This window comes from Melozone crissalis, unplaced genomic scaffold (assembly GCF_028551555.1).
Source record: "Melozone crissalis strain CALT ecotype California unplaced genomic scaffold, PUWL_Pcris_2 ptg000002l_1, whole genome shotgun sequence".
In the NCBI taxonomy this organism is placed as follows: Eukaryota; Metazoa; Chordata; class Aves; order Passeriformes; family Passerellidae; genus Melozone; species Melozone crissalis.
In genome coordinates this window covers 24,290,393-24,315,524 of record NW_026535780.1, presented here as the reverse complement: position 1 = coordinate 24,315,524, position 25,132 = coordinate 24,290,393, and the positions used below count along the sequence as shown (strand labels likewise).

General features: G+C 36.7%; 1 protein-coding gene across 50 annotated transcripts in view; it reads right to left on the bottom strand.

Annotated features, from left to right (window-relative positions):
- Positions 1-25,132, bottom strand: part of RIMS2 (regulating synaptic membrane exocytosis 2) — a 443,811-nt gene that overhangs the window by 61,697 nt on the left and 356,982 nt on the right. For 42 of the 50 annotated variants that reach the window (XM_054296393.1, XM_054296400.1, XM_054269313.1 and 39 more), the window contains one exon: positions 7,094-7,266. The exons of the other annotated variants lie outside the window; for them this stretch is intronic. In XM_054296393.1, coding sequence (XP_054152368.1) covers positions 7,094-7,266 — 173 coding nt within the window. The remainder of the gene's footprint in view (positions 1-7,093; positions 7,267-25,132) is intronic. 50 annotated transcript variants of the gene reach the window in all.

Sequence of the window (25,132 nt, the reverse complement as noted above, 5' to 3'; positions counted from 1 at the left end):
CAGGGCTTTCTCCCTTCATTTCTTGTGGTTTTGTTTTGTATAAACTACTGATGCACTGTTTTAAAATAAAATTTAGCAACAGGAGTGCACCATGGATCAGGAGTGCTTTATGGATCACAGGTCTGAGCTGACTCAACAGAGGTAAAATTGCAGGCTTCATTTCATGGAGAGAGAAGCAGTCTCAAAGATATTGCATTGCAGTCAAAGTAAAAATGTCTGAGTTCCCTGCTGGATGCCTTATATCAAAGCTGCAGACTGTTTCAAATAACTTATTTTTACTGTTCACCTGTTAATAATGTGTACTTCCAAATTCATTAATTTATGATATCCCAGCGTATCAAAATGATTTTACTAACTGTAAAGGAGCCTATATATCTTTTGTATTTACTCCAAAGTTGCAGGAAAAAATAAGTCTCCAAGGGTTCTATAGACAGTGACAAATAACTTAGAAATAAGTGACTTTACTAGATTTCTTAAATTATTTTTATTCTTTCCTCAGTACAGATTTCAAAACAAATATAATTGTTCATTTAATTCTGTTTGGAACCATTGATCTTCTGCATATTTTTCCATAGTATTTTTCCAGAAGATATAGATAATTTACTTCTAAATTTCATCTATGAAAATGTAAAAAAACAAATGGCTGAACTATTGTCCATGTGTGTTGTCCATGTGGTCTGCTGTACAGACCGAGCAGCTCTATGAATTTGTAGCTTTTGAATATTTGCCTTTCTGTAGAAAATTAAAGGTAAAAATCTCACATTAAAAAGTAGTGGCCTTGAATGTAAGCTTCAAATGGGCAAGAGTTTTTTCATAAATTCCTAACAGAATCCACCCAGATCAATAATACAAGGAAAATTTTACTGAAAAAAACTTTTTTTTTTTGATTCCTCTGTTTTTAAAGACACACACTGACAATATGCAAGCAGCTCTGCTTATCTGGTCAAAAAAGCACAGAAGAGTTATGTTAGAGAGACAGAAAGGTGCTGCTTCTTGTTCAAGGACCCAGTGCATCACACCTGCCCCCATTGCCTGGATAATTTTGCAGCTGAAAAGAGCTGGTGAACATTGTACAGCAAACTGCCATTCTCATCCCAGGAATGGCAAGACCACACGGCTGTCACGTTAAGAAGTTGAAAAAGACCAGCATCTGTTGAGAGCTGCAGGCAAGCTTTCCCTGAAAACTACATGAACGCTGGCATAACTGGACCCAGGTTCTCTCTCCTTCCATGGCAGAAATGACACTGGGTGAACTTCATCTATCTATCTATCTATCTATCTATCTATCTATCTATCTATCTATCTACCTACCTATCTATCTATCTATCTATCTATCTATCTATCTATCTATCTATCTCTATATCTATCTATCTATCTATCTATCTATCTATCTATCTATCTATCTACCTACCTATCTATCTATCTGTCTATCTATCTATCTCTATATCTATCTATCTATCTATCTATCTATCTATCTATCTATCTATCTCTGTTGGAGGCACAGACTACCTGTACTGCAATTCTGCCAAAAGACTGATCATGCAGTGGGGAGAGTCGCAGGCTACTATTTTCTCTTCCAACCATGTGGCTACAAAGGTTAGACACAATTAACTTCTTTCATTGAATATTCTAGTTGAAGCAATCATTGAAACACTTTTGAAATAGCTTTAAAAACCAAACAGCACATACAATTGAAAATGGATTCTTAGTGTCTGTTATCTTTTGTACAGTTTTTTATATTTTTACCAGAATAAAGACTTTCAAAACCATTACTGGCTTCCATCCCTGTGAAGGAGCTTGCAAAGACTGTGTTGACATGCTTTTTCTTCCAGAAAAAATACTGCATTTAACTGTTAATAGCTGCAGTCACAGTGGAAGGGTCATAAAACCTGAAATACTAAAATTACAATTTAATGATAAACTAAGGAACAAATACTCATCAGGAATCAGTTTTAAAACCTACAAATTAAATTCTCTAAAGTCTTTTATTTACTGAATGAACTAGAACTAGAAAGTAAATTTGAAATAAATCTTTATACCTAACAGTGGAAGGGGCACAAAAAGCATTAAGAACCTTTGGAAAGAAATAAGGGTTCAGCTGAATAAATACATTACTGAAAGCCATGCATTGCACTCTGTTTCTTGAATTTTTAAGTGCTCTGCAAAATTACATCCCAGCTGAATTTTTCCACAACAAATTTTTCTTTCTTGGTTGTGTCATCTTCTTACTTAATCAGCTCTATTCCTTCTACTATCTTTTAGAATTTACTTTCTTTTTTCAAACAGGATATCACTGATTCCTTCCAAATACATAGCAAAACTTTGTGACTTGCACATGCTTTTTATTTCCCATCTCTGCCCTCTCTGTCCACCCACACAGACAATTTCTTTGTCCACTCTCTCATCATTTCAAATGACAGATACTGCCGTGCTTTTCTCCAGCCCTGGCAATTAACCCAGTAACCCTTTCCAGGATACTAGAGAAAAGGTAAGTTTCATAGCCTTTCTATTTGGTTGTCTCATCTTCCTCCACATTTCAGTAAAAAGTTACACTCTCTTTTACACAGTTGTCTATAATTCATCCTTACTTCCTAGTGTCTTGGCACATGTTCCTTATCACATTTACCATCTCTCATTCAAGACTGAAAGATCAACTCCTGATCATCAAGCTTGCCACTCATGCACTTGATGTATTTTTAGCAAGGACCTCATGTTTTGTCCTCATTGTCTTGAATGCTTGAAAATAGCTCTCCAGAAACATTCACAAAGATACCTTATTTTCTCTCCAAATCTCCCCTTAGTATTCATTCTCTGTTGTCAAGATGTCTCCAGCACTGTGTTGTGCCTATGTCCTGTGGAACATCTCTTTGTTCTCCTGTGCTTCCCCCTCTGGATTAATTTGTTATTTCATAATTTAGACTCTGTGTGCTTGGAACAGAAGTTGTATTTTTCTACTGTATTTCAGCAGTGAAATCCTGCTCTGTCACTACATTTGCTCTGTACTCTTATGGTAAAACAAAACTATTGTGACTATCAGAATTAATGCTTGGGATTGACATTTAAAAAAATATAAAGGGATAAAATTTAGGGCAGTCTAAAACAGATTGCCTTTAATGAAAAGTAATAATGATCAAAGATTTTAGATAAGGAGCCTTTATTTTTTCCCTGAGATTATCAAGGAGATGGAGTAAGAAAAAAAGTTAGTGAACTCTACATAATAAATACCCAACAGCAAAGCTGGAGCCACTCTTTGTTTGTTAACATGTACTGCAAAGAACACAATTATGATTTCCCTACATATCAAGCATATGCCAAAGTTTAGTTTTACAAAGTTTAATTAAGGCTAAATCTGATGCTGCAACTACTTCTGGCAAAAAAATTTAACTGATTTAATGTACACCAGTGCTCCAAAAGCTAACGCCTTTTATTGTGCCAAGGTACTCTGTGAAATGGGCATGGGATGAATTAGTGATGAATGTCTGTTTACAGTGATTTCAACCCACCCATGATCTCAGCAGATTGAAGACCTCAGTGGGACTATGACCATTACTGCTGAAGTATATAAACACAGTAACATCAAGAGGTATGAGGTATCCTTAATAGGGTGATTTTTTTGGTGATGGAATGATTGTGAGCAGCCCCAGCATTCCACAGTGCCCAGAGGAAAGGTGGCTGCTGTCCAACTACAGATGCACCTCTGAAGTAAAAAATATCTTGAAAATTCCCATATGCAATATATCTTTCCTTGATGCCCAAGATCTCAAGAACTACATGATAATTTACTATTATTCTATCAAGGGAGAATTGGCCTCCTTTGTTCTGCTGGGCATCTCAAATACCTATTGATATGTTTAATTGATGTGTTTGGTTGCTTTTAATATTTGTGGTGTGTCTGAAAACGTTCTTCTTTGAAAGCTGAAGTCATTACCTTATCTTATAAATTTCCAAGTATCTGTTATTTTAAAAATTGCCAGAGAAATGAGCAGGAGGCACTGAATTTTCAAAAACTGATCCTGCCTTTGGGCTTGTCCACTGAACACACAAGTCATAATATTTCAATATGCTAATGGGACACAGCTACATGTGTATATAAAGGTATATACATATCTATAGCTGCCCATATCCAAGAATCTATCTAGCTTTTCTCTTTCATTCTTACCCTAGAAAAATGCTCAGACAATGCTAAAAAATGAGCACTGACTCTACCATAGTAAAGGAGGTGAATATAAACTTTTCTGTTCATTCCAGCTTGCATATTAAAATGGTCAAAGTGTGCAAAGTGGGGAAATAATATTAGAGACTTATTTCCATGAAGGGAGCCAAACTCTAACACAAACAAAAGTCACTACACAACAGTCACTTAATAACATCTTGTTTCTTTATAGAGATTCCTGACTTGTGTCACTTCTTCCTGAAGGCAGAGAGCAGCTAGCAACCAGAAGAACAAGCTGGCTCAGGAAACAAGAAGCTGTTCCTCAAAAAGGATGTTACTTTCTATGGGGGACAGCATATTGGCTAAAGATATTTCACTCAGCTTGAGTGAAATCTAGACACCTGGATCAGAGTCATGCTGTTGAAAGGCAAGACTTTCAGATCCATTAGACTGGGAAATTAGTGGGAAATGGAAGAAGAAAAGGTCTTCAAATAATCCTTTCACACACTACCATACTACAGGCCCCAGAACACATATGCCAAGGCACTCTTAAAGACAGCTGGTTCTAAACAGCTCTTTTTGCTAAAATCTAAAATGCATGAATATGAGTGAAAGGAATGATGGCACAATACATAAAGGCAGTAGTATGGCTATGTTAGTTCATATCACCCAAGACTATACACTAGGCATCTTGATTCTCTCTTTGAATCCCCTTTGTTTTGAGTATGTTATGTATGTCAGTATCTACAAACATGCACATGTGTAAGTTTGTAGCAAGGAAAGAAAATGGATTTCCATGGATTGCTCTGCGCTTACCCTAATGTGTATGACCACAATATAACAAGCATAAGTTATTTAGAGGTAGTGCAGAATTGTCAGGCTAAAAGAAAATGTATTTTTTTCTGAGATTTTCTGCCATTCTTGTGTGACAGAGAATGGGTTCAAAAATATTCATCAAATTTGAAACTCATTTTTTCTAATGAGGAAAAGAGGAATGTTGTATTTCTCTCAATGGGACATACATGGATTTTGAAATACAAAAAGTCAGACAGTTACATTGTTTTAAGGATTTGTGGCAAAATGTATAATTCTACAGTATTATCTGATAAAGACAGAGCCAGTTGGGCTGCAATGTTTCTGGATACAACACAGCAGCTGAAGTGCATGACCCTTCCACAATACAGCAACCCTTGCCAATTATTCACATGGAACAAAAAAAGAAAAAGGAAGAATCTGCTTTATCCACATAGATTGTCAATCAGTATGCGCCACAAAGAGGACTGAAAAAAAAAATCCAGATTTTCTTCTTTAGTATGGCTGTAAATATAAGTAAAGATAATTTTGATATTGCTGAGTTTTCACTCTACAAAACATTTTTCCATTGAATAATAATTCAAGTAGGAAATCTAATAAAGAAGCTTACAATTTCTACTGTTTATTACAGTCAAACCCAAACTTTAGTCTAAACTAATTTAAAAAATAATATGCTGCAGTTGTATGCATATTAATGAGTCAAGTTGATGCGCTACCTCATTTAGTATGCAGAACAAGTTCATTGAAGCTGAGAATGAAACTTGATTAAATATGAAAGCATGATGACTGAAAGCAAAAACAAACAAAAAAAAAGAGCTGCAGAGAGCATAGGCAATAAGCAAGCAAAGGAAATAAAAAGGGAAGACAAGTAGGGTGCTGGTACAGGAAAAAGAATAGATCTACATAAACAGAAATATATTTTACCTGTCATCCTCTTTCCCTTCCTCAGCTTGGTCTTCTTGAGCTTTTTCATCATGCCCTGATTCTTTGATCTCCTCCTTATCACAGTTCTCTGTCACCTCTTGCCCTTCCCCTTTTTCATTAATTTCTTGCTCTTTTCCTTTTTCCTCCTCCTCCTCTTTTTCTTCCTCCTCAGGAAATACTTCATCTTGTTCATCCCCTTCCAGCCCTCCCTCTTTTTTCCCCTCTATATCCCTTGTTCTTCTGAAGTCAACAAAATTGAAAAAGGCATGCAAAAAGGAAAAAGAAAAGAATAAATTAAAGTCAGGAGAAGAGCATGCATGAAGAAAGGAAATGCAAAAGAAATTAAATAAAAACTAAAGGATAGAAGCAGACATAATGTAAGTCATGCTTGCTAGGAGCCCAACCTACACTGGAGAGCTTTGGAGCATTTTCTTAGTAAGTCCCTATTCAAATAAAACTTGCATGGCAATACCTCACATTTAGAAAGAAATGTGTGACCGAAACAATGTGGACCTAACAATGCTTATATGAGCAGATGCTTAAATTTGCAAATACTTTCTTTTAAGAGGACAATTTTCTGAGAATTACTATAGGTGATGGAGGTGGGTTACACCTAGAAAAATTATCTTTCATTTGTGCACCAAATGAAACCCAAAGCTCCTCTGAGCGCACACAGGGTGCAGGCAAAGAAAATGCTGTGCTTTAGTCACAGATACACAATGTACATCTTGTTGAAGAGCAGCTCAATGATTGTACACCTACAGTTAAGTTGGACTAGTGTAAGTATTAAATAAATTGAATTGCTCTCTCTAAGTATTAAATAATACATCTATAAAAGTTCAGCGTTCTATTTAAAAGAAAAATAAGATGCCTCTGCTGGCACAAAATTTTTGAGTTAAACTGTCTTTTCAGTCATATTAAGTATATTTTACAAAATGGTTTTCAGAAAGCGTGTCTAATGCTTCCTGACAGCATATGTTTGTTATTTCAGTGTATGTTAGATAATCCAAGACAACAAAACTTCGCTAAAAACAAATTCCATGAAGACTTGAAGAAGCATTAGATAAAAAAGACATTTGAGCCAGTATTTTGCAAAATCCCTGCAAATGTCATTCTAGGCGAAATGCTAAAGTGAAACACAATATTGATAAGTGTTCCATTACTAAAGCAGCTATGGCTGCCACTGTAGCTGATGGTGCTCACCTTATTTTCTTGCTGCCCCTGGGGCGCTCTGACTGCACAGACATGTAGCTGGTGCTGCTGAAGCGGGACGCGCTGCTGGTGCGGGACACGGCCGAGACGTCGCTGACATCGCTGTCTGAGGACTTGTTGGAAACGTTGTCCGAGCCTCGGTGAGGATCCCGCCCCGACCGATACTGCAGGAGCAAAGGGACAGAGATATGGTGTTGTTGTGACATGCCACCACAGAGCAGCCGTGGACCTGGTCCCTTCTGCTATCTAAACTGCCTGAACTTTTAAAGGAAGTTCTTCTCTGATACAGAACAGAAGTTATGTCTTGGTATCTACTAATTTTAGTCTGCTTTGCTACCCCAGTCCTCAGTTTCAACTTGTACAAAATTTCCAGCATGTCCAAAAGTTTCACAAAGCTTAGAAAATACATCTAAACCCTCAACGAATATTCTTACCACAACTGCTTCACCAGTGCAGAAAGGAAAGCAGAGAGATTAGTGACTTGCCTATGATTACTGAGCTCATGAAAGATTAAACAGGAGACAGAATGTGCTGCACGCTATCTGTAAAGTACAAGTCTCTTTTGGGGCCTAGCCTGTTTACAAGAACTTCTAACTGAAAAACATAATTTTTTTTCTTTTCCAAGTAAATAGATAGATAAGGTTATCAAATCAAAAGACAAAGTGATGCTGCAGCTGTGCAAACAAACCCACACTTTGCTGAACTGCTGGACTGAGAAGTCTGAAAGGATGGGAGTGTACTAGAGGTGATTTGTAGAGAAAATATACACTTGCCTGAGGAACTAAAAGATTGCAAAGGTATTAGAGCTGGTTAACAGTAATATCAAACATAGAACTGGCAGGTGACTGGTGATCACCAGTCAGCCCATACAACATAAACAGTATCCTGCAGCAGTATTCAGGTTAGATCTGAACAAAATATGATAGACAATTGTTTTTGTTACACATTACACTAAATTAATGTTAAGTCTGTGCCACTCTGCATGGCACTATATATAAATATAGTAAATACCAGAAAGATATTCTTCCTTCTCTTTATATACAGGCATGCCTGTGTATACAGAAATCTGATGGGCTGCTACTGGTAACCTTTTCAGGAAAATAGTACTTCAAGATGAATTGTCAATGATCACCAGGTGATTCTTTGGAAATAAGACAGTACAGAGCAGTATAGATGAAGAGCAGCACAGACAGGACTGAAAGAAAACAATAGGAAAAAATAATCTACCCAACACACCAGTGGCTTGTTAAACTCTTGGGAATAGCAACATTGTACTCAGCCACATGTAGAAAAGAAATCATAATGTAAAATGGCAGACCTGTGTAGTACTGCAGAAGAGAAGGGTGTCCAGGTTTAGCTCTTAAATTGGTCCCTTTTTATAGATTTAGAAGATGTGTCTTTTTTGAACTAGACAGATAATTTGTTTCTCTTCTCTTGCAAGGAATGTTACACGACTGTGCAATATCTAAATAGGATTTCAGATATATCTGAATAGGATTTCAAAATATCATTTCAGTGCCTTTCTCAGAAATTATTTTTACATGTAGAAATAGCAAGTTATTTTGCTCATTTTAAGACAGGGAAATGAACAAGACAAAAATGCTCATGCAAGTTAGACTGTACATCTGCTGCAGAGAGTGACCAATCATAGCCATAACTCCACACTTACAAAAATGGTTGCACATTCTATGCCAATCTTTATCATTTTTCCTGATCTGTACTAATTTACCATACTTGTGTTCATCAACAACCACTCAAGTCCCTCACAGCCTTTAAGTGTAAAAGTGAACTTAGCCACCCATAAACTCAGAGTACCTCTGTGATTATAACGTTCAAAAGTTTTAATATTTACTGACTGCTTCTATTGATGCCATTAATGTTTTTGCTTGATGAAGAAGACAGTGCATATTATTACCTACATATTCTATTGGAAATGTAAAAGCAATGATTAAACAGCTGTCCTGATCATCAGAGATAATGGAACATTATACCAGAATAAAAGGAGTATCCTTTTAAAGGAGCAACTATTTAGCAACTACCTATTATTACTTATATATCTTATTGGAAATGTAAAAGCAATGATTAAACAGCTGTCCTGATCATTGGAGATAATGGAACATCATACCAGAATAAAAGGAGTATCCTTTTAAAGGAGCAACTACTTTAGAGAAATAAAAAATAATTATACCTAGAGAAATGGTCATGTATTGAGTCCTATCTCCCCACCTAACCTTCCCAAGGATGATTCTTCATTTAAGACATAGTTATGAATGTGGTTTCTGCTGATTTAGCCTAAAGCTACCAAGGCTGGGAAGCGCAGCCGGGTGTACTGTGCAACCATCACACGCCATGGAAAAGGCAATGCAGAGCTGCCCTCAGGCCTGCAGCACTGTCTGAGCCCTGGGCAGATGTCGCTGCTGTGCCAAGCCCTGTGCTGCCATGGCCACGCTGCCACTGGCTCCCACCAAGCCAAGGGACAGCAGGACATGGATGCTTGTGTGAGCAGGGCTCCTGCTTTGGTGTGGCTCTGCTTGGGGGAACACAGCACCACGAGTAAGCCATTGATGGAATTGTTAATCCTATTGCAGTTGGGGGACAGACAATTGGGTGTGGTGATTCATAGAATAACAGGACTTGACCTGCAGATCCTACACTGAGCTTGCCCAGCAGTCCATGGAAATGAGCCCTTCTAAATTGAACGTGAAGTCACAAACAGAATCAGCATTGCACAAAGTTGTTCTAGAGCCATTCTGCAGTACACAAAGTGTCAAAAATATGTGGTTTTGACTTTCTGTTTCATTTCTACACCTAGAGAATGTCAGTTTTTAAACTACTACATAGCAATGTGGTGTATATAACAAACCAGACATTTCCATAAATAAAAAAACCCTTATTGTGTTGGTTTGGGGTTTTTTTTAGCATGCAATAGTAATGATCTAGTGATATAGAATGAAGACTGAGAATTGTTTTGGAAAGAAAAGCAACCTAAAAGTAAATAATTTTACAAATATAATGTGGAAAAGGTCATCAAAACATTACTTTGTCTGTTTTTTCTCAGTTGTACATAAAGATATTTCCTATTAAATGTTTTTTGTTGAGATAGATGTCACTGAAATATTATTTGACTGTTACAGTTCCAGGATGTTTTAAGATTAAAACTGGGAAAGTTAATTGTTCCTTTCATTCAATTGGAATGTCTCAATATGCAATATTTTTTAAAGGTTTTGTTTATACCTTGTCTGAGTTACAGTCTCTTGTACCTTGTCTGAGTTACAGCTACCAGTTCTAATATATACAAAAATGCTGCCCACCAAGGAAATGTAAATTAAATGTAAATGAAATTAAATTTTCTTTCTTGCTGGACAAAGTTCAGATACCTCATATTCACTCATTAACTGCTCCTGATTACCCTTTATTCTGCTGCTGAGGTGTACTTTTAACCTTATATCTGACATAATTTTGTTTAGGAAACTGATTACAGTAGGGTATGGCACAGTAGTGTTTCTGTTACTCCAGCACAGAAGACCAAAGGAACCATATTGCTTGTCTGAAAGAAGCTATGCTGCCACTTTAGTTTCGAATTTGTTTCTTAAATTGCAGTTCTATACAAGGCAGCTTTTGAAGTGCTCCTTTGCTGACTGCCTCAAGAGTAAAATTGCACTTTCACTGTGCAAATATTGATTTTTTCAAAAGCATTTGGTCCTCATGTCATATGCTTCAACTGTAAAATGCAATAATTTCTTTCAGTTTTGTGCCACTGCTTTTTCAGCTTTTGTGTGGTTAAAGTTGCCCCAAGGCATCACATCATATATTTCACATCCAAATTTCTTTCTTCCTTCAAATTTCACTTTCCTTTTTTCCTAAATGTCACCCACTGTATGACAAGATCAACTAGTGGACTGAAAAAGTAATTTTTAACCAAGTGCTAGCCCCCCATTAAATCTGAAAAGCAGATACCATTTTCCATCCCTCTCCACTGCTGCTCCTATGTCTTGTGCTGTAGGATTTGCACAATCTGACTGCACATTGACAGGGGACTGCAGTCCCCATGGCTGGATCAGCATGGCCACTGATTCTGATCATCCAGCAACTACCCTGTGTGCTCCAGCATCCCTCAGCAGAAAACATGAGTGCAAGCACACTAATGAGCATCACACCTTCCCTGGGTTGAACAATCAGATTATCAGGGTGTGGTGTGGTGAAATGTACCTGCGCACTATAAATATTAGCTAAAACGTTTCTTTCAGATTCTTTTCTTTTGTTTTTTTTTTAATGCCAGCCATGACAGTAGGAAACATATCTCCTGACTTTCTCCAGGCAGGAAATAGTGTTGGAATATGGTTAAATTTTCATTTCCACCCCAATAAAGAGTCATATAATAAAGGTAATATTCTGGACTTTATGACCCAGTAAGCAGTCAACCCAACCTCTTCAAGCTGCTTCAAAAATGGGAAGTCTGCTGAAAGCAGAGGGATTGATTAAAAGCTGCTTTTGAAATTTTAATAGTGAGATGGTTTTGTCCTATTTTGCAGTGTTGAAGAATGAGAAAAATTTCATTATTACAGATTCTATTAAACAAGTATTCCAAAGTTTCTAAAAGCATTTTTATATGTGTTAGCAGAATAATCAGCTAGGGAGCCTAACAAAAGGACAGTTAGGTGTTAGTACCTATGCCTTTTAACTCCAAGAGGTTACTGTCCTTTAGTGAAAAATTCATTATTTTTAAAGCTGCAAAGCAAATACCTACTCTGCTTCCCAATACAACAACCTCTGCAAACATTTTGACCTCTTTGTGAACTACCAGTAAATGGCTGGCAGGACATATAGAGCTGCAACTTCTCTGTCATTGCTGCTCTTTTTTCTGCAAAGAAACTGGTTTGGAACTTCTAGTTCAAAGGGAGTTTTAAAGTGTTTCATGTTGCTCTACTCTATTGTTGCCAGTCTTCTATCTTGGATTATACAGTCATGCAGTTGTCCAGACAATTGACATTGTCAGTGATTTCTAAATGTCTTTCTATTTTATTATCTTTTCTTTTTTTATAGTCTACTCATCAGGTTTTATTTGCTAGCATTTACATAGGGACATACAAATCTGGTCAATGTTTTCAGTGATCAAAATGTTGGGAAGATGTTTCAGACAATTGTCTATTGTGCTACTACCAGAAGATTAAAGAACCATTCTGGACTATTTCAATAGTTCTTTGGCTCACTAACAAAAGCTCTCAAGCAGCCAGAGCACAGCAATTTGAAACGTTCTATACCTCTTGGTGTGAATTCACCACCTCTAAAGGCTCTGCAAATTTTAGTTATTACCACACATTATTTGAATAAATGTTACTGGATTGTTTGATTCTTTCTAAAACTTTTGTTAATGGCTGCCTAATGAAGTCTGCCATTAAAATTAAAGCCAAATACTTACTAACATTTACAGCAACAACATTAGACTTATATAAAGCAAAAAATTCAGACGTTTTTACAAAATATCACATACAGATGAGTACATATGTTTATCTTTAGCTTGCATACACACAAACTCAAGATGAAGGCTATGATTAATCTGCCCTTTTATGTAATTTATACACAGGCAGCTCAATAATCTGTGTTTACATTTGCCACTTCTGTCAAGATCAATCAAGAAAATTGAGGTGAAGCCAGTCAGGTCTGCCTTTGCCAGTTCTGCTTTAGCTATCACATGGCACACAGCAGTCCCACAGGAGATTAATTCTTGCACTGCTCTTGCATTAGATGTTAGGTATATAATGAGATCCACAGTTGCCTTGGGCTTTTCAATACGGAGCTGCAGTCAGTCCACCTTAGACTCATTCTTGGCTGCTGATCCTGTCTTCTGCTTTGTAGTCCTGGATCCTATCCTGTCTTCCTCTTTTTTATTTCTAAGTCTTGGATCATACTTTTTAACCCTATAATTTTCATCTGATGAGTCATTGGAACACTGGCATTGTTCCAACTTTTCTTCTTTCACCCAGTTCTTGCTTTGTAATCAGCATCCTCTGATCTCCTGAGCCTGTGCACCTCTCCTGGCATTCTTGCCTTGCACTAACATCAAGGAGAGAGCTATGGTGTTGCTACTTCTGAGCAGGACAATGCCTGGACCATAAATCTAAATCTAGCTGGTTGTACAGTGGTTCTCTATACATTCATCCATCACTTCCATTCCTTATGCAATGATTTTTTTCCTCAGTATTCAAAACATTCCAATCCACTTCTACCTTGAATAAAAAGAACTGACTGTGATCAGATTTGCAAACCCACCTTGTAAACCATCAAAATTTCCAATAAATTTAGACCACCAACTAAAACATCAATAAAAAAGAACATTCATATTTCTATTGAACATGTGAAAAAAACTTTTTTCAAAAGTTTTCACATCCTTTCCTTTGTTGTGTAGTGTCATCTATTTATCAATTTCACTAACCAATACTCACATATGCAGCTTTACAGAGTTCCTAAAACCTGACTTTACTATGGAATTAAGCAATGCTGCAAATAGCATGCTACAGCTAAATTAGGGAAGGAAAACAACAATGAAAAAGATCGAGTCAGCAGTGGGCCTTTGCAGGAGAGAAGGGAAGCCTTGGTTTTACTGACTTGAGCACAAATAGAACAAGAGGAGAGATTATTCCCCCCTATTCAGCAGTTGCTAGCCTGCATCTACAATATTGTAAGCACTTTTGAGACCCAAAGTGAAACACTGACATGGATAAATTAGATTAAGTTTATTGGAAGGCCACCAAGCTGGCTGGGGGTGCTGGGCTCGTTCTGACTGAGTAGTGATGGCCATGGGAGTACCTAACAGCAGATTGTCAGGTCATACAGGGAAGAAGACAAAAAGACAGAGCCAATAAATTTACAGCAGCTCTGAGTGGTATAAGGCTCATTTTTACCATAGCCAGAGTGAAGTAATGGATCAAGTTACCCAGAGTTTTGATCCTTGAATATTTTCAAGACCTGACCAGCTAAAGCCCTGAGGAACCTGTATTGATGTGACGCTGACCTTGCCTTGGACTTCTGCTAAAGGTTGGGCTAGACAGCTTTTGAGGTCCTTTCCAACCCAAATTACTCAGGCTGATCCAGGAGTTGAAGTTGAAACTTCAAGGGCAGAAGTAATACAGAAGTCCCCAACGTATCAGCGCCTAGGGACAACTGGAAATCTAGAGGGAAGTAGTCCAGAGGCAAGCCAAATCAAAAGACAAAAAATCATCAGCTTTACATATGTTGGCATATGGTGTAATTTTTTTAAAGAACTTTCAAAGGGCACAATGTTATATAAATACAGGAGAGCACTAGAAAATATTCTGTCATTACTTCAAGAGAACTTACAGACCCTGTAAATATTTGTTAAAGTAGGAGCAGTAAGGCAGCTCTTCACTATTTGTGTCTTTAAGTGAGCTTGAAAATTAGCTTGCCAACAAGTTTGTCTTCCTACAAAAGAATATGTTCCTACAGTAATTTTCAAACACCAAGTAGCTTTTCCTCTCATGGGTTTTTTTCATACAATATGACTTTCGGAATATCAAGGCAACCTCTAATTTCAACTACTCTAATACTTGCTCTGAAATCAAGCTGTTATTGATGCAGAATTAATTCACAAAGATTCTTTCATCTAGTCTAGGGAGCTAAATGTTATTATTTAATCTTACTTTAAGTCAGGACCAAATTTTAAAAATTTTAGAAGGAGAGAGAACTGCAAACTTTCAGCTGGAATATATAAAGTTACCACTTTATTCCAGACTGTTCAAAATCACAAAGGCATTGTTTAAAATCCCATCTCTTCTTTGATAAACACAGTGGGTGAAAAAGTGTTGCTTAAGATAAAGGACAAATCAAGAGAGGAATAATTATAATCATCACCACAAAAAATTCTTAAAAGGCAATCTAAGTTGTGCTACATATTGGAATGAAAATAAAGGGTTTATGATAGCCAAGTTTATGATATTAGGTGTCTCCTAATATCTCATCAAAAGCTACCTTAAAATAATTACACATAGAGAGAGCTTCAACATTAAATCATAAACATAATTGAAGTGTGGGATGTGACACCACAGCAACACCATGGACTCCTTTGGTGGTATGCCTCATCTACTGGATAACCAGACATCATCTTTAAAAGTGAAGGTAACAGCTTTCTATTATTTATCAATGAAATTGACATGTTTAGGAGGAGTTTTGACAGCTGGAATAATAGAGGTGATTCTGACAGATTAATTGAGGCAAAAGAGAGACCCAGGTACAGCACATGGCTAGGGGGAAACAGCTATAATTGACCATATAAGTACAAGGAATAGAAAATCTTATGTGCCCTGTGGATGCACTTCATCTTGTTACAAGAGCTGATGCTTTGTATCAAGTTAAAAGTGAAGCACAGAATGCATTTCTCTAACCATAATATACCCAACATTTCTTGAAAAAAGGCCAAGATCTTGAAGAAATATGAGTCTACCTAATATGAAGGTGAACAAATAAGAGCTTCAAAGGAAGAACCTTGCAATCATACTTAAAGGTAGAAGGATATCCAACAGTCACTCCTCCTTTTCCATGTGAAAGGAATTCAGAAAAGTATACAAAATAGAAAAAAAAACAAAGATCTTCCAATGATTTCTTTGAAACATTTACTATCCAATTTCCCTTTCATATTGCTGATCTCCACCAGAATTTTAATTGCTATTTAAAACAGGGCAAAGTCAGTCACCAAGTTTCACTTTAGAGAAATGGGTCCACAGTCTGGCTATGTGATGGTGGGTAATAAACTCTAAAGAACATCTCACACAGCCCTGAATCTTTTTGACTGCCACATATTAACTATTCTGCCTTACACAGAAGGCAGAATTTTTTTTTTAAATAGACACCGGCAATCCTTTAGCATTCCACAGCACCATGTCAAGACTCCTGAAGATGCATCACCATGGACACAATTTACTGTAAAAAGTCTGGGCTGTTCAAGTCAGGTTAATTGCAAAAGACAGGTATCCACGGACATCCCAATTTACTGTGCAATTACATTTGACAGTATCTCCAGTACTTTAAGTCCTGTTGAACTTCAGAATGTTTGTAGGACAGCCTGGTGAGCCTACACTTGCTCAATGGGTCCAGTTTGAGTGATAACTCTTTTTTTTCTGCTCCTCCTTGGTCTTCTAACACTACTACATCCTACTCACATTGGATAAAATGAATCAAAGCATGCTTCCTGTATTTGTTTTCATTCCTCAAGTGGTTCACATGCCATTTCTGCCACCACTGCACTCAAAATCTTTTGCACTTCATATAGTCCTGGAATGCAGTCAACAGCTTATTTTTTAAAGAGTAACAAGGTAGAATTCCTGTTAAAAAAAAAATAAAACCCACATTTTTCTATGGTTGGTATACCTAATTTGGGCTTCTTTGAGTTGTTACTTTGCAAATGCAAGCTAGGACATCAAATCATATGCAGTTTATGCAATTTTTTTATACATTAACCTGGATTTTAAAATCTATTTCCATAATTTGATTTCAGTCCTTTGGTCTCATGAAAACAAGTACAAATGAAATAAAAAAGATGGCAAGGCAACCATCTTTTCTTATCACAGAATTTCTATTTAATTGCATTTTATTTCAACCCACAAGCCTGTTAACTATTTCAGCATACCTGATGGCTTAAGAACAGAAATAAGAACTTTCCCCTTAATCCCACCTTCATTATGTAACATTTAATATGCCTTTCACCAAATTTGTCCTGGGACAAAGCACCTTCAAAAGAATTCATGCTGAAGAGAACAGCTGGATTGACACATGGCCATCTGGTGAGTGCTTATTCCTGTAAGCAGAAGTGCCTAAGGCCACAATTGTTCAAGAACAGGATATAAATATATCTTTATACATCTATGATTTCACTTTCCAAGTCCTTAAATCCACAGATATCAGAGGATAGCCTGTAAAATCAAGCATGATTTGAGGGGACATGACATAATCTTATTTCTTAATGTTTTGTTTTCACTGATTATTAGGATACATCTTGGACAATCCATGTACAATAAGAAAATGCAAGCTCAGCTGATAACATTCCTGAAAATTTTCTGCTGATTCATGTCAAGCTAAAGGAGGAACCAATCTGCAAGATAGGTACCATAATTTCCTTATCAATCCATAAACAAGATAAACTGCTTAGAAAACATTGTTTTCCCTAAAATATATTTCCTCAGCAGCTTTACTCTTGTTTTGTTGCAACTAGCGAAACAAAGGCTGCAGGGAGATCCTGAGCAAGCAAACTGCTCCTACGGATCAGAAAAACTGAACTCTCTTTTTCTCCCAGTCATTGTCCTTGAGGGAGTAATTAGAAAACATTTACTACTTCTGTCTCCCATATCTCATTTTAAATACTGTGATTTACCTTTGCTTGCTTATAAGGTTAATCTGAGTTCACTTTTACTGAAAACATGCAACATCTATTCATATTGTTTACAATTTCATCTTCACCACAGAGACCACTTAAACAGTAGGGCAATAATACGTAACATTTGCAGAAAAAAACCCAATTTAAAAATACCAGTTGAAACCACATGAAGAATTTATTTCATTTCAAAAGACAGGTACTTAGATTGGAGCTATTCTGAGATCAAAACTTCTGTAAATATTTTTGAAGATTTTTAATGTCTATGAATTCTTAGAACAACTTCAGATCTTGAAGTTATTTTAATTTTATAAATGTTTCCTCAGAATTGCATTAACATAATATTTCCCAAATTTATGTGACTAGAAACTAGCTTAGATTAGGGAAAGGAAACATTTTAAAATGCTTCCTAAACATCACCCAATCTGCTTCTTTACAATTCTTGAAACTCAGAGTCAGCCAGAAATGAATTTAAGGTTTTGTCACTTACTTACAGAACTCTATGTCACAGTGTTTTGATTTTTTTTAAAATAGAAAATCAGATGCTAATTAAAGTTCAGATGCTAATTTGTTAATTAGCTGGTAGTTTCAGGTTAAACTGCAGAACTATGCAAATCACCAGAATTGTTTTTTACATGATGGTATATGTCACTCAAGAGAGAGCAGAAACAGAACTATGTATCCTGGTTCTCTGAAATCAATGCATCTAAGATGCTCTATATGTCGCAACAAACATAACATCCTTCAAGGATTTTACACAGTTTGAAGAAAAAAGATATATTAGAATAATTTTACCGTGAGAGAACAAGCAGAACCTCAGACAAAATTGTGTCATTTCCTGCCATTATTCACTGACTCCAGCCTGTCAATGAAATCTCCAGTAAAACAATGATTTCCATCCACAGGGGAAGGATAATACTCCTCCTGATAAATTACTAAAGAAAATATTCTGTTTCCTAGCACTAAAAAAATACTAGTTCTTGTAAGCAAAGCCTTTAGTTCCCAGAAACAGCAGTAAATACCACAGGTTAGAAAGGACACAGAGGTAATTTCATATCTTGGTAACATTCTCACTGTGAGTGTTGTTGAAGACATTGAGGCTTTACAAGAACCTCCCTATGCTGAGCTGAGACTCCAAGGTCCTGACCCCTCTTTGATTAGCTCCATTGTGCAGAACCAACTTTTCACAATAATGGCTCTGTGGAATACCTCTGTAAATCCTTCACATGAGCTACTTGCAGTACAGGTGCTTGAAGCCGCAGTTATATTAATGAAAAATAACTGTAGGAGTTTAGGTAGTTAAGGTACTTACTAAAATAAGAATCAAAAATCCACAGAGAAATCTGATAGACACACACACATAGCATTCTCTCCCGTGTATCAGCTGGCAAAAATTCCTCAAAACCACAAACCTATTGCTTGGAAAAAAGTTGATAAGCTGGTTAAATTTTCATTTATAATTTTGTGGTTGCTATCAAAGAAAATCAACCTATTTAATAAAGAGGAGCACTCCCAGGTGTGAATAAAACATCCGGACCACTAAAACATTATTATAGCCAGAGTTACAAATGATAACAGTAACCTCTGGGCAAATCCCTCCTCTAAGGTGGCTCAGCTAAACCACAGGAGCAGCTCTCTAGGGGCTGTCCCAGGAGCAGCTCCTGGAGCTGGGCCGGGCAGGAGGGCTGTGAGGTGAGGGGCGGCCTGCAAATCTGACCGTCCCTTCCGAGCCACCCTCTGTGCAGCAGACAAAGGTCCTGCTGCTTCAGCCTGGAGAAGAGAAGGCTCCAGGAAGACCTTACAGAAGCCTTCAGTAAAAAATGACAGCGAAGGAGTTTTCTACAAGACTCTGTAGTGATAGAATGAGGGGTAATGGCTTTAAACTGAAAGAATAGACAAGATATTAGGAAGAAATTCTTTACTGTGATGGTGGTGAGGCACTGGAACAGGTAGCACAGAGAAATTGTGGATGCCCCAGTGACCAAGACACAGCAGGGTGGAGCTTTGAGCAGCCTGGTCTAGTGGGAGGTGGCCCTGCCCAAAGCAGGGGGACAGGAAGCAGATGATCTTTAAGGTCCTTTCCAACTCAGGCCATTCTATGATTCATTCTATGGTTCATTTTGAATCCTACACATTTAAACAGGCTCTGTGCAAGCCCTGCACTGAGATTTCAGGTCTGTCCTTTCTAAGTGTGTGCCACACTTTCCTTGATTTTTCAAGGTCAGCAGTCTAGCAGATTGATCTGGCAAACCTGTTTCCATCATGGAGCCACTGCTCTTTTGTACTTCAAAGGTGAATAATGACTTTTTTGTACACATTTGACATGGCACAGAATTAAGTAGCACAATATGGTGTGATTCATGTTATCACAGATTATTATTCTAATTTCTTAGAGTTCCCTGATTGTTGTAGCAATTCAATTAACTTCATATGTTCTCTATTTTTGAATCCCACACCTTGGCACCCAAATATTTAATATATATTTCCCAGTTAATCTTTTTCTTTTTTTTTTTCTGTAGATTTTCTCATGTATTATCAGCATAACAACAGTTTCATAAAAACTAAAATCATTAATTCAAGCATAGTCACAGTATTTTGCACACTAATTGCCACTTAGTTCAATAGCATCTTGGAACTTTACAGCTTAAATTCAGATAAAAAACTGTACACAGGAATAATTGAGTTTACTATGAAAAGACAGTAGCTCTGAACCAAAAGACTAACAGTTTAACAATTCACTTGTCTATACAAAGCCATTCAGAAAGGAAAACACATTCCATTATAAAAAGGATAAAAGGATTTAAGATAGATTGCAGTGATTGCTCTGGATGGAAGTTGATCAAAACATCTCCCAGATGAGTTTAAAATGTGATTATTAAAGGAATGGTTACAATGATCAAGTGAATTTGGCTTTTACAGAAAGCTTTGATATAAATTTTGCTGTATATGAGGGATCTATGTGCTTACTAAAATATTTTTTTTCTTGAAAATACTTGTTCTTCCCAAAAGAATATTTAAATCATCACTATAAAACACAGGACTGTGTTACAGTTATAATTTGTGCTTTTTTAATGGAAACCCAATTCTCTGTGATTGAAAAGCCCTTTTTTTCCCTAGTAGACACCTATAACTAATGAAAATTCAGAGCCAAAATAGAATGATGGTTTTATTTTTTAATTTTGGGGTCATTTTTTCTCTTTGAGATTCATTGTAAGATTATAACGTACTTCTTCAATAACATTCTATAAAGTATTTAACCTCTTCTTTCTAAACATGATTACCAATATAAGCTTATACAAAATCTAAGAAAATGTGACAACAGAAAACACCTGTTGACAGCTAAAGACAGTCAGCATCAGCCTCCTTTCAGATGTTTAAATTTCAGACACAATCATCATATGTGAATGCAGTACTTTTGGTAATCACAGTACTAAATTTTAAAATACCATAAATTTCAGATAGAGACATGGACACTCAAGATTAAAAAAATTAATTGAAAAATTATCAAGGCCAAAATAAATAAAAAGAGTGCTTAAATTTAAGGAAAAGGGAAATGACAGCAACAGAAATATTTTCTAAGAACTTGCCACAACTTTTACTGAAGAAGAAAATACTAGAAATCACAGCAACCCCTATCTATCTTCAAAGTCGCTATATTAATTCTAACACATCAGCAAAATACAGTTTGATAAAAATAGAAATTAAAGAAGAGATATTTTCTACATTACCATGTATATAGAGTTCAGTTCTAGAATTCTGAATTTATTTCATCTAGATATATTTTTGAGCCTTATAACTGAGCTTTAAATCCTGTACTTATAGGAACCAGAACTTCCATTTCAGCAATTTATTCCCCAAAATTTTTCTATTTAAAATACAAAGAAATACTTGATTGAAAATATAAATGCTACCAGCACTATGGGCCAGAGAGATGCTCTGCCACTGACCAGAAAAATTCATTACAGATCACACACATGAGTGATGGATTAGATGACCTGAGCACCCACAGGCTGTGGGCAGTGACAGGACCTGTCCTTCCAGACCAGCTGGTGCAGCTACCAAGTTTTTGCCCGAAGAACAATACTCATTAGTCCTCAGGAGAGCACAAAAGCCATGGAACAGGCAACAAGGAAAATGTTTCCTCACCTGGGAAGTTCTCAGTTGGTGTAATTGGTGTTTGGTTTATTTTCTGAAGACAGGAGCTTATTGGTGCAGAGGAGGGCAATGGGAAGGAGCAGGGAACTACACAGTGCTCTTCCCTTTGGAAGCCTACCAAATTCTCCTGGCAGGGCCCTCAGCGGAATGGGCATTCTACGGAAATTTATTGCACTGAATATTTGTGGGTGGTCCTATCTGTGTTAGTCTTTGCTTTCTTAACTATTCTCCAGCACAGCTCCTTTAGAATTATTTTGTTTCTCCAAGTTTTATTCAGATACTTAAAATTTTAAAATTTAAACTGGTATACTAAAAAGAAGTATATACAAAACAATTTATGAGTGGTTTTGAGGGCACATAGATATCTAAATAGCCTCCATTTTGTATTTAGTATTTTGAATATTTCTAATTACATCCTTAACAGCATCAGCTGTAAGAAACAATTATAGATGAAAGAGGTATATTCATAATTATCATAAATTGCCAAACTATTACTGGGCATCTCATGCTCCTCCAAGAACTCTAAATCAGTTGTCAATATAAAACCAATATAAACTAAATACAGCTTATATGCAGCCAAATATCAAAGTTCCCAACATCCCTTTTAGTGCAATGTTTGTTTAACTCCCTTTCCCACAAGAGTTTCAAGAAGAAATGTGGCAAGTGCTTCTGCTAGCTCACTTTGCTGCTCTGTGTAAGGCTCTGCTTTGATTTTAAAGGAGGAGACAAAGGGATTCCCAAACCACCATTATACGAAATCTTTCAGTTGACAGCAAAGGTCAAAGGATTCCACATGTAGTGTACCCATGGCAAAACTACTTCCTGCGGGTTTCAGAGGGAAAAGGCAACTCTTGGCAGCACTTTTGCACTTTACAAGACCTTACAATTAAGATCTGCTTCTGAGGCATTCAAATTCAGCCTCTTCCACCTCCAGATCTTACCTTTTCCACATTCTCTCACACAGGAATCCCTTAAGGTTTTACTTGATTCACTGCTGAATCAAAGTGTCTCATTCTGCAGAGCTGCAGCTGCATCTACACTACTCAAAAAGCTAAACACATGCTTGACTCTTCCACAGTTTAATTTGTCTTGATCTTGTTACCAGGCTAGAAGATCACAAACTAGCATGCTAGTATGCCTTACAGTACACCAAACACAGAGAATTAGGCTTGTGCTGATTGATTATCAGGAAATGCAACTTTACATATATCTGATGATGCAGAAAGTTCCGGTATTATAATCAATATGAATAATTAAAGGTGGATTTAGGAAATCCTCTTTGATGTTCTGTATTATTCTGTATTTGATGTAGTCTTTTCTACATTTGGCTAAATAAGCTTGTTCAGCAAAAAAGTCAAGTTTTTATCTGCTCTTTTACCTCTTTTATTCCAACTTTATTCCTTGGTTCTCTAACATACTCTTTTTCTAATTACTACATTACTGACTATTACTAATTGCTATATTATGTAACTGGATTTCTCTGCCTTTTTGTAGGTCATTTTTTTTTCCTAATGAAACAAATAAAATGAGTCTCAAGATACTTAGAGGTTTAAATGTGTGTCAGCTAGTTGTCAGTCTGTTTTACCTTTGTTCCTAAAGAAAGCCATAGTTTGTCACTGCTGTTGCTCCTACATAAATCCAGCTCCCTTTAGTTTGACATCAGTGACCAGACTTTCTGTAGGGGCTAACATTAGCCCAAGTTGTTAGAATTTTCTCTTGATTTCACTCTGATTGCAAACCCTTCTAGGGTTCTTTATACCAGAAGTATCTTCTCTCTTTTTTTCTTAGCAACACCAAAGCTTTTTAACTCTCCTCAGCTGATCCACTGTGCATAATCTAGTCATGGGGCAAGGAGAGAGGAATGACAGGATTTCTCTCATCCTCCATCCTCAATTTGTCAGCAGGAATTCCTGTATCTGAGCACTGGTGGGAATGGCCAGAGGAAGATGCTGCTCACCAAACACAGCACCACCAATTTGTTTGCCAGAATGGTGGGAGTAAAAAGCAGGGAGCAAGGCAGAGAGGTTCAGAGAGATTTGATGAGGGAGTTTGGGAAGTGACTCCAAAAACCAGCTCTACAAAATGGGAGCTGTGTGAGTCCAGCATGTGGCTCGCTCAGCTCCCATCTTGCCCTTCCCTCTTCAGAGTACATCTTGCTTAACAATTTAGAACTGGGAAGCTTAGCTCTTATGTCAAACAACAAACTAGTCACAGAAAGATTCTTTTAATTGAGGGAAATTACACAAATCAGGCTGGGGTTGCAGAGGCACAGTATGGTAAATGGTTAATTTTGCCTCTGGTGGAACACTCTTGTGCTACTGAGCATTTTTTCTTTATTTATATAGTTCAGGTTTTCCATTATGTCAGCATCCAGCAGCACTGAAATTCAGACTTTAGTATATATATCCTATTTAGTACAAGTTTACTAGTACCCAATAAGCAGAAATAAATAGCTGTTCCAATACCAGAAATTAATTTACCTCATCCTTAGTGCCTACAATGTTTTTCTCTCATCTGCTTAGCTGTAAATATTCCTATGAAAGTTAATATATTACTTGCTTTTCTTATGTCTGTCCTGAAACCACACTTCAGCAGCTTCTGAAGGAAGTTATTTAAGGAAATGTCTTTTGCACCCTACTAAACTAATGTATACAAAATATTATGGAAGCAGAATAATTATTGTTCCAAAAATAATGAGGAATGTATAAGAATAATAGAGATACAATCTCTATTATCAACCCTGAGTTAAAAATATAAGGAGAATCAATTTCATATTTCAGCAGCTTCTAAGAACACTGAGATCTGGAATTAAACTTTTCCCACAAACTTAATTTATGACTATGCACCACAGAGGGGTACCTTCCTCTAAAGCCGCTAGTACTGACTTCCAGAGGTAGAACAAAGCTGGAGAGATACAACACTGGGTGCCTATTTTAATATTTCAATATTTATTAGAACTTCTATTTTTATAGCTTTTGCCTTCTCAGCAAGGACTGATATTGGGTATTTTTTCCTAAGTTAAAGTAATCAAGAGGGACATAAAGATGCTGTTGACCTGTTGACTTCTATTTAAAGAAGGAAATAGAAAAGTTAAAAGAAAATTCTATGTGCTGGCTTTTCTGAATGTGGCTTAATGCCTACTTAACGATATTTTTCTCAGGCATGGCACTCATGAGTGCCATGCTTGTGCCAGCTGAGAAGTCTAGAAAAATCAAAGTCACTGTGCACTATACAGAACATTACAGTCACCATTCGACAAACATGTTTCAGTTCATGATTTCTAAAGAATTTCTGTAGAAACCAGGTAGATAAATAAATTTTACTTACTTGTTTTCTGTCTCTAGATAATATAGGAATTTAATTAAGGGGAATTGAAGCCTTGTTAGTAAAAAAGTGAAGACAGAGCTCTCATATGGTTTATGAGATTTATGGTTCTCACATGGCTTTGAAACTACACAATGTTAAAAATGCATATTGAATTACTACATATATGT